Source organism: Lampris incognitus, chromosome 1, assembly GCF_029633865.1.
Source record: "Lampris incognitus isolate fLamInc1 chromosome 1, fLamInc1.hap2, whole genome shotgun sequence".
Classification (NCBI taxonomy): Eukaryota; Metazoa; Chordata; class Actinopteri; order Lampriformes; family Lampridae; genus Lampris; species Lampris incognitus.
In genome coordinates, this window is record NC_079211.1 from 57,109,700 (window position 1) to 57,122,860 (window position 13,161).

General features: G+C 43.4%; 1 protein-coding gene across 2 annotated transcripts in view; it reads right to left on the reverse strand.

The window, feature by feature from the left end:
• The window catches only part of csnk1a1 (casein kinase 1, alpha 1), a 122,439-nt gene that overhangs the window by 10,475 nt on the left and 98,803 nt on the right, over window positions 1-13,161 (reverse strand). The window contains exons 7-9 of one of the 2 annotated variants that reach the window (XM_056297919.1): window positions 11,152-11,226; window positions 5,777-5,883; window positions 3,204-3,316 (exon numbers count right to left, since the gene is read on the reverse strand). In XM_056297919.1, the coding sequence (XP_056153894.1) occupies window positions 3,204-3,316; window positions 5,777-5,883; window positions 11,152-11,226 (295 nt within the window). Of the gene's footprint in view, window positions 1-3,167; window positions 3,317-5,776; window positions 5,884-11,151; window positions 11,227-13,161 lie in introns of both variants that reach the window. The other variant, XM_056297849.1, reaches the window with a different exon arrangement.

The following is a 13,161-nucleotide window of genomic DNA, read 5'->3' on the forward strand; positions in this document are numbered from 1 at the left end:
TAATGCACAGTTTGAAATCCGATTTGAGTGGCTAGAGCTTCCAGACTGACAGTTTAGGAAATCAGATTTGAATCAGATATGATACCACCTCAGAATGAGGTCAGATTCCAATGTGTTTTTTGTTCTAAATAAAAGAAATCAGATTCCAATGTGGATTTGCCAAAAATCGGATTTGGGCTGCCAGTCTAAACAGGGTCTTAATGACGTTACGGGAAGAATGTGTCACAACACAGTGCATCACACCCTGTTGTGTATGGGGCTGTGTAGCCGCAAACTGGTCAGAGTGCCCCTGTCCACTGTTGAAAGCATCTAGAATGGGCACGTGAGCATTGGAACTGGACCTTGGAGCAGTGGAAGATGGTTGCCTGGTCCGGTGAGTCCTGTTTTCTTTTAGATCATGTGGATGGCCATGTACGTGTGCGCCGTTTACCTGGGGAAGTGATGGCACCAGGATGCACTGTGGGAAGACAAGCCAGTTGAGGAAGTGTGATGCTCTGGGCAATGGTCTGCTAGCAAACCTTGGCTGCGGACATTCATGTGGACATCAATTTGACACGTGCCACCTACCTCAACATGGTTGTACACCAAGTACGCCCCTTCATGGCAATGATATTCCCTGATGGCAGTGGCCTCTTGCAGCAGGATAATGCGCTCTGCCACACATTGTTCAGGAATGGTTCAAGGAACACGATGACACATTAAAGGTGTTACCCTTGCCTCCAATTTCTTCAGATTATAATTCGAATGAGGACTTGAAGGATCTGCTGCCAATGTTTTGGTGCCAGATACCAAAGGACGCATTCAGGGGTCTTGTAGAGTCCATGCCTCAGCAGGTCAGCGCTGTTTTGGCAGCACACGGACGACCAACAGCCTATTTAGCAGGTGGTCAAAAGGTTTTGGCTCATCAGTATACGAGGTGCATTCAGCTGGTGAAAATTAAACTTCAGACTAACTTTATGCCGGTATTGAATTAAGGATTGGCTATATTTTTGCACAGCACACAAAACACAGCCCAACCTACGTAACAACTTATGCTACTTAAAGACTAATTCACACCTGTGCACGTTTTTTTTTCTAGATTTGTGCATCTCTAATTTTAATCGCATATGCGAGCAAAATGGTCACACTAGAAATCTGTCTAGGTGGCTCCTGCAAAGTGTTACTGACCTTTGAACCTTGACCCAGGGCCACATTTGAAGGCTTGTAACTCAGCAACACAGGAGGCTATTGACCTGGGGTCAACTAGTTTGGAAAGCTACCAATCTCTATCTTGTGGGTGGGCTCACAAACAGGTGGGGCCAATGAGTAGGGTCGAAAAACAATTATAGTCGTTTCCCAACCACATAGCTGAAATCTGTCCAAAAGATATATTCCTGGCTGCGAAAAACCTCTAGTGAAGTGCTTCATTTCATATTCACACCTTCCACAACAACAGCAACAAAACAACAACAGCAACAATAAAACTACAATACCTATGCAGGTTCACATTACTGCATGCTGCAATCAAATGCAAAATTGAAATTGTAAAATTATAGTTTTTCTATGCTTCTTGTGTTGGTTGGGACCGTGGAACAGACACAGCAGCAGACAAAGTGGTCAGATATTTCCAGTTCTTGAACCATAATAATACAAAAGATTTATGTAGTGTTTTTCTAAATACTCAAAGACGCTTTACATCAGTGGAAAAAATAGACAAGCAAAACAAAACTTAATAATAAAGATAAGAAATGGTAATAAGTTAGGCAACAAAACCATAGGGAGGGGAGGGGAGGGGCTGGATGACACTTGGCCAGAGAAAATAGAGGCGTTGGGGTATCATGCAGCTGAGGAGATCCAGTTTCTGTAACAATTTCCATTCTATGTTGCCAAGGTAACATTTATAGTGAATCCAGAAATCCTACCATGATATAAAAACCAGCAATAGTAATTTTGTTTATATTTCCTGTTTCCTTTTGTAGGAATGGCCATGAACGTGCCCTTGCAAAGCAGGAGTTCCAGGTGTTGCGCTACCATGGGCTTTGGGACATTCTCCTGACGAAGAAACCCTGCTGCTCAGACTTAAAGGTAGGAGTAATGTAATGTGTAATCGAGTTTAAAGATCAGTGTATTTTAGCCAGCTGATGGTATTGACTGTGTTCAGTGATATAAACTCCAAAAGTCTCTACCCTGACTTTCTTAATTATTTTGGCTTCTGTTCAGAACAGCCTTCATCTGGTGAGGCTGACGCTGGTCTTTCCTGTGCCCAGTATGAGATAGGGTTGTCACACAACAGATTACATCTGACATCAGATCTCCACCCAAACCAATCATCATGAGAGATCTCGTTCGTATAAGTGTGGATGGTCCTATTCATCCCCCATTCTTCTGGATGACCAAGAAAAAAGCTCTGACATTTGGATTTTGAAATATCTGTTCAATAGTTTAAGGAAGTAAAGATAAAAGTTTGTGCATTCATAGGATATTATAGGATCTTAGAGCACATGGGAAAAAAGACAATTCTGTCAGATTGTGCTCCCATGGCGTGCTGTATTGTGCTAATATTATGCAGAATTTTGAAAAAGAACTTTTCCTATATAAAGCTCTGAAGATGGACACATGCAACCTGTGAAAGGCGTGGCTCTTCACACATGGACATGTGCAGAGGTTCAGTTTCATTGGGAAAAAACAGGACCATCTGAGAGGACATGCATCATGTGGTAGGTAGGCTGTGGTTCAAAATCAGCATTGCACGGTAATTGGCAACACACGTGGTATGTGTGATACAACATATCACCATAGTAATAGTGTGATTGGTAAGCTGATATCTACGATTAAAAGGGACGACTGTGATCTAATCTGGTGGATATTCACAGCTGCAAAGTTAGTAGTCAAATTCCCCAAGGACGTCTTTGCTTGTGCAAGACAGACCAATTGTATCCATTTGAGTTTTAGTTCAGTGTTCTTAAAATATGCCTCAAACTAAAGCAGTGCTGTTTGTTTATAAAATCTTCTGTAACAATTTTTGATGGCAGCAAATGATTTCCAATTTTTAAGAACTTTGAAGGTACATTGTTTGGGTATGGGTTAGGGGGTGTTTGTTTGGATAAAACAATAATAATACAAAATAATGAATATATAATGAGCAATTGGTGTCTGTAAAAAACGTCGCTTGGCTGTTGGCTACCAACCTTTCATGTTAGGCTTGGGTTTGTCAGTTTGCTTGCCTGTGGGGGTTTGCGCCTGCTGGCCTTGGCCCCCGGAGGAGGCCGCCTGCTGGGCTGCTTTCTGTTTCAGCATGGTCCAGTCAAATGTGTAGTCATACTGGTGGTTCAAAGTCCTGGAAAAAGGCAGAAACACTACTGATAAACTTCTTACTGTACACTCTTGACCATTTTTTTAGTCCGGGATGAAGAGGGACACAGAGAAGTCTGGTTACGCTGTACACTTACTGACCCACATTATTCCAGTGTTAAGTTGTGCTACCATGTGACTCTGAACAGAACACTGCATGGAGACACAAGGGGGATGGATAGATGGAAAGGTAGTGACAAACTAGTGCAAGTGCATACAAAGCCCACATTTACAGCTAGTATTAATTATATACAGCTAGTATTAAAAATATTATATATACTTAAAAAGAAAAAACCCACTTGTTTAAACAAGTCACAAAGCGTACATGTCCACTGATATGTGATTGAATCTGCTGAAGCAACTCAAGGCCCTGACACACCAGGCTGATGGTCGGACAATGTCGGGACGTCGGTGAGTGTCTTGTCACCCTAGTTTTTGTGGTGTGTCCCGCACCGTTGGACCCCTGTCGGCAGCTTTTCGGCCGATTCAGCATGTTGAACGGGCGGGGCCCATCGGTGAGAGAGATCACTCTGGTTGGCTGTTCAGCTTAGCCAACCGGTGCAGAACGTACATGCTAGTTGGCTGTTGGCCGTAGTCTTTGCGGTGTGTTCAAGTGCTACTGTTTGGCCCGGACGGCAGGCGACGTGAGGCAACGCAACAGTCGGCCTTCGTCGCCGTGGTGTGTCTGGGCCCTAGAATCAGGAGTCAGGAACATGCATTTGTCATTGCATTCCACGCACCTGCGCACATGAAATGAGACGACATGTCGTTTCTCCAGCCCACAGCAGTGCAACACAAAGACAAAAACACATCCAAATTACAAGAACAAGCACACCCAACATATAAAAAATAAACATATTAAAGAGGCAGATGTGGCTGTAGTCCGTCTTGTATTTTCATGACATCTTAGTCAGAGCCAGCAAGGTGAGTGTTTGCAGTGGCATTGATATCAGTTATACTGACAGTAGGATGCCTGAGAAAGGCCAGCTGACAGAGTATGCGCTTCAGGCAAACAAGCTCACACTAATAATAAATAAAAGTAAATAGCCAGCGAGAATATGGCAAAAGCAAATAACTTCGGTATTGAATTTGTCAAAAGAAGATGCAACTTCTAACAGAATGATGCTTGTCTGAGGTGGTTAAGATTAGAACAAATACATGTCAGAGGGGGGTTATTTTATTTTTCTGACAAACTGACAACTACTGTATTATGTCAAACACATTTGTGAAATTTTTATCACCAAAATTGTTTGATTTCCCCAGTTTTGTTTTTTTGTAGTGCTCCAGATCCACTGGTAAGGACGCAGGCTGTGTAGGGGTCCTTACCATAACACCAGCACTAATGTGACAATCATTAATACGAGCACGAGTCATGAGCCACTGCTGTGACTGGCTGGCAGTACTGCCGGCATTAACCCCTCCTTTTACAGAAACCATGGCTGCTCCATGAGGGGCTCCTGTGCTGGCTGCACTGGTGGCCTTGTGCACAGTCTCAGCTGATGTGCCTTGTGGGACACCCCTCCGAGGAGCAACGCTGAATGACCTGGTCAGATGTGCTATTAAGCCATGTACAAAGCAGGTGAACGATGTTGCTGTGAAACTATGAAAACGGTACTCCTCTCTGCCAACAAAGTCCACCCCAAGACCAGATGAAGTTCCTCTTCTATAACACCCCCCTTCCAACAAAACACGTGACTTACAACACATCTGTTCTGACCATTCAAACTGCACTCCTGTGGTGCTTTGCCCCACCTTAAGTAAGTGCTCAAGGTAAAGGACAGGTTAACATGTTTTAGTCAAGACTTTGTATGCACTGTACATGCATACACACAACCAGTGTAAAGGCCTAACTGACACACACACAGAATTGCTAAGGTAAGTGAACATGCGAAGAGGGGAGAAAACCAGCAGTGTGGTCTGCAGGTTTCTGTGTGTGAAGAGGCCATGGTTTCAAAACAATACTTCATATCTGGTATGTAAATGCAGTGGTTTCATAGCAATACTTCATATCTGGTATGTAAATGCAGTGGTTTCACAACAATACTTCATATCTGGTATGTAAATGCAGTGGTTTCATAAGAATACTTCATATCTGGTATGTAAATGCGGTGGTTTCTTAAGAATACTTCATATCTGGTATGTAAATGCAGTGGTTTAATAACAATACTTCATATCTGGTATGTAAATGCAGTGGTTTCATAGCAATACTTCATATCTGGTATGTAAATGCAGTGGTTTCTTAACAATACTTAACATCTGGTATGTAAATGCATTGGTTTCATAACAATACTTCATATCTGGTATGTAAATGCAGTGGTTTCATAACAATACTTCATATCTGGTATGTAAATGCAGTGGTTTCTTAACAATACGTCATATCTGGTATGGGTGTGCATGCAGCTGAAGTAATAGCCATGGGATAAGCAGCGTGTCTGCATGTACGTACCTGAACAAGATGCGGAAAAGCTGGCGCAGGTACATGTAATCTGGGGCCTCCTCGAAGCGCAGGCCGCGGCAGTAGTTCAGATACATTGCAAACTCTGCTGGGAAGCCCTTGAGAAACAGACACATTAACCGTTTTTACAACGTAAGCACTCATCTTCAGCATGTCTTTGCCTGCAAGGAACAAAGAGGTGGAGAGAAAGAGGAAGGTGAGGGTGGTGTGGGGTGGGCTGAAGGGTGCACTGCTGTTCTAGAACGCCACACCCCACTTTCTGAGTTCAGTTTGGTCAACACTGGCATGTGGACTTTCTACTCAGTTCATCTTTTTGGTCTGGCATGCTGGACCCCAAGTTCCAGCTCTGCAACCAAGAGGGTTTGCTTTCATTTAGTTGGGTCGGGTTTGGGCCCTGAAATTATCAGGCATAAAACTGTTGCGATACATCAGGAAGCAGGAACATGTATTTGTCATTTCATTCATAAAACTGTTGTGATACATCAGGAAGCAGGAACATGTATTTGTCATTTCATTCATAAAATGTTTTGATATATCAGGAAGCAGGAACATGTATTTGTCATTTCATTCCACACACCTGCGTACATGAAACGAAACACAATTTCCCCCAGCCCACGGCAGTGCAACACAGACAAAAACACATCCAAACTACAAGAACACACATATCCAAACTACAAGAACACACATATCCAAACTACAAGAACACACATATCCAAACTACAAAGACAAACATATCCAAACTACAAGAACACACATATCCAAACGACAAGAACACACATATTCAAACTACAAGAATACACATATCCAAACTACAAAAACATACATATCCAAACTACAAAAACACACATATCCAAACGACAAGAACATACATATCCAAACTACAAAAACACACATATCCAAACTACAAGAACACACATATCCAAACGACAAGAACACACATATCCAAACTACAAGAACACACATATCCAAACTACATGAACACACATATCCAAACTACAAGAACACTTATATCCAAACTACAAGAACACACACATCCAAAATACAAGAACAGACATATCCAAACTACAAAAAAACTACAAGAACACAAATATACAAACTACAAGAATACATATATCCAAACTACAAGAACACACATATCCAAACTACAAGAACACAAATATCCAAACTACAAGAACACATATATCCAAACTACAAAAAAACTACAAGAACACACATATCCAAACTACAACAAAACTACAAGAACACATATCCAAACAACACTACAAGAACTTGTATATCCAAACTACAACAACACTACAAGAACACATATATCCAACATAACCAAAAAAAAAAAAAAAAAAAATCACTGTCCAAGAGAACGAACGCCAGGATGACTTTCAGAACTGCTGGTCTGCATGGGCTAGCGGTTAGCTTAGCCTGCCCCGCTTCTGCTTCCTGTCAGACCGCCCTTACTGTTTCATATATAATATAATTAACAATAATAATATAGTTCATTAAATGTGGCACGGTGGTGCAGTGGTTAGCACGGTCGCCTTACAGCAAGAAGGTCCTGAGTGGGTGGTCTGGGGTAGTCCAACCTTGGGGGTCATCCTAGGTTGTCCTCTGTGTGGAGTATGCATGTTCTCCCCGGGTCTGTGTGGGTTTCTTCCGGGTGCTCCGATTTCCTCCCACAGTCCAAAGACATGTAGCTCAGGTGAATCGGCTGTACTAAATTGTCCCCAGGTGTGAATGTGTATGTACACGTGTGTATACATATACGTATGCCTTTACACGGTTGGTATGTCCCATAGGTTACACAATTCAGGTATCAGAAAGTGCCGCTGGTAAGAATGAGGCTACACTGAGTCTTTGCTGGTGTTAGGACTACATTCCAGTGGACAGAAACTGGTAAGACGCATGGTAAAGCGGGTGTGGAACAGCAAAACAATTGGCTCCACACCCCCAAACGAAGAAAATGCGGAGCCCAGGAGACAGCTGAAGGCTGCGGGGGTGTAGATCCACAGGGCTCTCTCCCCACCATTTGTTGTATTGTAGTCTTTTAAATTGCTTTAACTCAGTGTTTTTAAGTCTTGGCTTTAATAAATGGTCTGTTGTGCCCATTTATTAAAACCAGAGACACTGACCATCTGTGTCTCACAGATGGTCAGTGAGGGCACAACAGCCTCTGTAACTGGCAGCTACAATGTGTTTTAGCGACACTTGCTTATCATTTATAAAGATAATTATTATAATTTTTGGCCTTGTTCGCCTTTAGTTGATAGCGATAGTAGAGCGAGAGACAGGAAAGGCAGGGGAGAGAGAGGGGATGATATGCAGCAACGGGCCTGAGCCGGATTTGAACCCAGGCTGTTGTGTTAAGGACTCAGCCTTATGTGGTACGCGCCCTACCAGGTGAGCCAACAGGGCGCCGCCGTCATTTATTTAAACAGCACCTTTATGTTGATGACATCATATGTGGCAGGAAGTCAGTTCATGTGAGTCTACAAGCAGCCATGTTCTGGTCAGCAGTGCTTCGGCACCTCTTGCCATAGTCCTTAAGAAGGCATTCCCTTAAGTTAATTTGTTGTGACAGATTTAAACACTGCCATGACACTTTGTACATTTATTTTGTTTACTATTCTGTCATCTTGCTGAAAATTAAGTAAGCTTTATTCATTGATCATTCATTTATTTTTCAAGCCGCAAATCCTAATTAGGATCACGGGGTGCTGGAGCCAATTCCAGTGCTCATTGGTCAGAAGGCGGGGAAATCCACTGGACAGGTCACCAGTCCATCGTAGGGCAGACACAGAGAGTTGTTATTTTCACCTGACAGTGAGGAGTTTCACCAGGGAGGATCACGCTATTCGCCCCAGTCCCCCTCCCCCCTGAACAGGCACTCCAACTGACCAGAGGAGGCGCTAGTGCAGTAACCAGGACACATACCCACATCCAGCTCCCCACCTGCAGACACGGCCAATTGTGTCTGGAGGGACGCCCGACCAAGCTGGAGATAACGCAGGGATCCGAAACAGCGAAACATTCATATTATACATTCACACCTAGTAGCAATCCAGTATCTCCAATTCACCTGACTTGCATGTGTTTGGACTGTGGGAGGCAACCACATCTTCCGGCGGAAACCAACGCAGACATGAGGAGAACATGCAAACTCCACCCAGAACAGACCCTGGCTTGCCGGATGGGAGTCGAACCCAAGACCTTCTTGCTGTGAGGCAACAATGCTAACCACTTCACCACCGTACCAGCAATGCTTTATAAGTACCAAAATAAAGCTTTACTGGCACGATGGCGTAAAGCTTTATTTTGCCACACATTTTATACCCAATACCAGAATAAAAGGCCATACTTACTCTTACAAACACAAACAACTGCCTGGTGATACATCTGTTCTGTAATGTGCTGAAACCCAACTGTTATTCTCATTTTATTATACGTCTTCCTTGCTCATACAGGTCAAATCGTCGGGTTGGTTTTTTTTCAAAATATTCCATATTTTCTTAAGTGTGACTAAACATTCGGCCATCTTGAATTTCCTGAAAAACCTCGTTTTTCAATCTCCTCCTACATCGTTTCACCTATCTGAACCAAACGTGCTGTTCTATTCAGTGGATGTTCACTATCAAAGTTTATCAAAGGAGATCTGAAAGTCCAACATCTTCACTACTACATACACAAATGTGAAACAGAAAGCAGGCATATCTCCTAAACCTTTGGTCCAGTTGTCACCAAACTTGATGTGCAAGTTCATTACTAGGCCCTGAGGCCACAGCCACTCGATTGAGCAGCTGCACCTGAAGGGGGTGTTATACTAGAAAAAATATTAAAATGGTCCCTGCTCCTAGACCGTGTGTCCGATTTGAACACAACCATCTTTTTGACACTCATGGCTCAAGGCTCTAGACTCACTTCAGATTAAGTTGATTGGGGTGTCCGGATAGTGTAGCGGTCTATTCCATTGCCTACCAACACGGGGATCGCTGGTTCGAATCCCCATGTTACCTCTGGCTTGGTTGGGCATCCCTACAGACACAATTGGCCGTGTCTGCCGGTAGAAAGCCGAATGTGGGTATGTGTCCTGGTCGCTGCACTAGCGCCGCCTCTGGTCAGTCGGGGCGCCTGCTCAAGGGGGAGGGGGAACTGGGGGGAATAGCGTGATCCTCCCATGCGCTACGTCCCCCTGGTGAAACTCCTCACTCTCAGGTGAAAACAAGCGGCTGGCGACTCCACATGTATTGGAGGAGGCATGTGGTAGTCTGCAACCCCCCCCAAGATTGGCAGAGGGAGTGAAGCAGCGGCCAGGACAGCTCGGAAGAGTGGGGTAATTGGCCAGATACAATTGAGGAGAAAGGGGGGGGGGGTCAAAAAAAAAAAAGAAAAAGAAAGAAGGATTAAGTTGATAGTTCAGATGGCTCAATGAACTTTCAGGAGTCTTACAGTGGGTTAAATTGGGTGGATGTTTTCTCCACCTGGTGATGATTGTCTTCACTGTGTCCCATGGTATATCTAATGCCTTGTAAATTCTGTTGTACCCTCTCCTGATATCTTTCCACAAGGAGATACCGTCCATGCTTTGTTAGCTCTTGGTGGAGCATGGCTTCTGCAGATGCAGGCAACCAAGAAGATGTCAGGAAAATCCCACAGGAACAGCTTACATGTATTTGGGGTTAAGTTTTATATTTTTCTTTTTGTTCCCTAAATTGTTTCTGAGTGTTTTTCATGTTATTTTTTATAGGTTGCAATCTCACATTAGGGTGGAAAAAGTTGTGGCATGATTAATCTTGGTTTAATTTTTTTACATTGCAAGAACCCCCCATTTTAACAGGGGTGTGTAGACTTTTTACATGACAGCTGAACATACCTCTAACTTCAAGCTCTGGTAAACCATCTGAACACTTACACACAATCTCAGCTAAAAATTACCATAGAAATATGTAACGTTAGCAAGAAAAAAAATATGATTTTTATAACTAAACTCTACAAATTTCCCATGATGCCTATTAATCATTAATTAATTAAATGCACTGTTTCCAGTACATTTGATCAATATGACCTTTTTTGTTGTTGTTGAAGATATAAGATACAGAGACCAGCCTAGCATGTTTTTAATTTTTAGATGGTTTTAACATTGTAGATGTCAGCACACTCACGATAATGCGCTAAAGTTTATTTACTCTTTACGGACATCAAACCACTCGCCTTGAATTAACTAGCTGTTTCCTGGAAGATGCAGCCAAATTTGCTGGGGGTGATATTTAATGAGACTTGTTGAAGGTTCCTAACCAGAGCCAGACTGTGTAGACCAGTTACAGATCTACTATGTGATTTTCTTACACTGCCTGATGTCTTATTTCTGTTGTTCTCACCTTACAGAGTACCTCCACAGGGGTGGACATCTTCTTCTCTGAGATTTTCTCGTATTTCTGCTTCTTGGTAGCAGCCTAAAGAAGAAAAAAAATAAAACACACACACACACACAAATAAAAAAAAGAAACCTGTTCAACACAGTCTATTACATGCACATCTGACAGCAAACTAACATCTGCTTTTACTTTCAGTTTCGTAGATCTGAGATGAAAACATTACTGACGATGTTTGAGAAGATAAGCTACAGGAGAGGACGGAATTTTAAACTACACTTAAAAGATGCAATTCATCTGAACTTCGGGGAGACACTTTTCCGCTTAATTTCTTAGTCAATTGTTAGCCAACTAATCCGTAATTCTTGTACAACGTGACATTTATACATTATGACCTTCTCTCAGCTGCTCCTGTTAGGGGGCGCAACAGTGGATCATCCGTTTCCATCTCTGCATCTTCCTCTGTCACACTAGCATGTCCTCCCTCACCACATCCATAAACCTCCTCTTTGGTCTTCCTCTTCTCCTCTTCCCTGGCAGCTCCATAATCAGCATCCTTCTCCCAACATACCCAGCGTCTCTCCTCCACACATGTCCATAGCTGGTCTCACAACCATCTTGTAAACCTTCCCTTTAACTCTTGCTGGAACTCTTCTGTCACAAATCACTCCTGACACTCTTCTCCACCCACTCCACCCTGCCTGCACTCTCTTCTTCTCCTCTCTTCCACACTCCCCATTACTTTGAACAGATGACCCCAAGTATTTAAACTCATCCACATTCGCCACCTCTACTCCTTGCATCCTCACCCTTCCGCTGTCCTTCCTCTCGTTCAAGGATGTGTATTTTGTCTCGCTTCTACTGACTTTCATTCCTTTTCAAATGCCATTATAATTCTGTTATCCTCTTTCAATGTTGTATTCTGTAAACTGTGTAAACACAACATTCATTGTATATTATCCATCTTTGGGAGAGAAATCCCTCCTCTGTTGCACTCCCTGAGGTTTCTTCCTATTTTTTTCTGTTAAAAGGTTTTTTGTTTTTTTTAGGGAATGACTCCTTATCCAATGCGAGGGTCTAGGGACAGGATGTTGTGTTGCTGTAAAGCCCCCTGAGGCAAATTTGTAATTTGTGACGTGGGCTATACAAATAAAATTGACTTGACTTCTCTCCAGTGCATACCTCTACCTCTCCAGGCTCTCCTCAACCTGCTCCCTACTCTCACTACAGATCACAATGTCATCAGCGAATGTCATAGTCCACGGAGAACCCTGCCTGATCTCATCCATCAACCTGTCCATCGACATTGCAAACAAGAAAGGGATCAGAGCTGATCCTTGATGTAATCCCACCTCCACCTTGAACCCAGCTGTCATTCCAACCACATACCTCACCATTGTCACACTGCCCTCATACATACCCTGCACCACTCCTACATACTTCTCTGCAACTCCCGACCTCCTCATACGATGCCACACCTCCTCTCTCGGCACCCTGTCATATGCTTTCTCTAAATCCACAAAGACACAATGTTACTCCTTCTGGCCTTCTCTATACTTCTCCATCAAATCTGTCAAACCAGTGTCCGCGGTGGTGTAGCGGTCGAAGCATTGGCTTTGTGTTGATGCAGTTGCCCACTGGGGACCGGGGTTCGCGCCCCGGTCTCGTCAGATCCAACTATGGCCGGACTCGATGAAGCAGCAATAATTGGCAGCGCTGTCTTCAGGAGGGGTGCGGAGTCGGCTTGTGTTCGTCACATGAATGCGTCTCTATGTGTGTGGTAAAAAGCAGTGGTTCGGCCTGGAGTCACCTTGTCACAAAAGTGGGGTGGCATCTCCTTTGAGACTGCCGGCCAGAGAGATGCAATTGGAGAACACATGCAGTATGAGGGTGGGTGTTTGAACTAGAATAGGGATCGATTGGCCACTACATTGGAAGAAAAAGGGAAAAATCAGAAATAAATTTACCAAAAAAAATCTGTCAAACCAAACATTGCATCTGTGGTGCTCTTTCCTG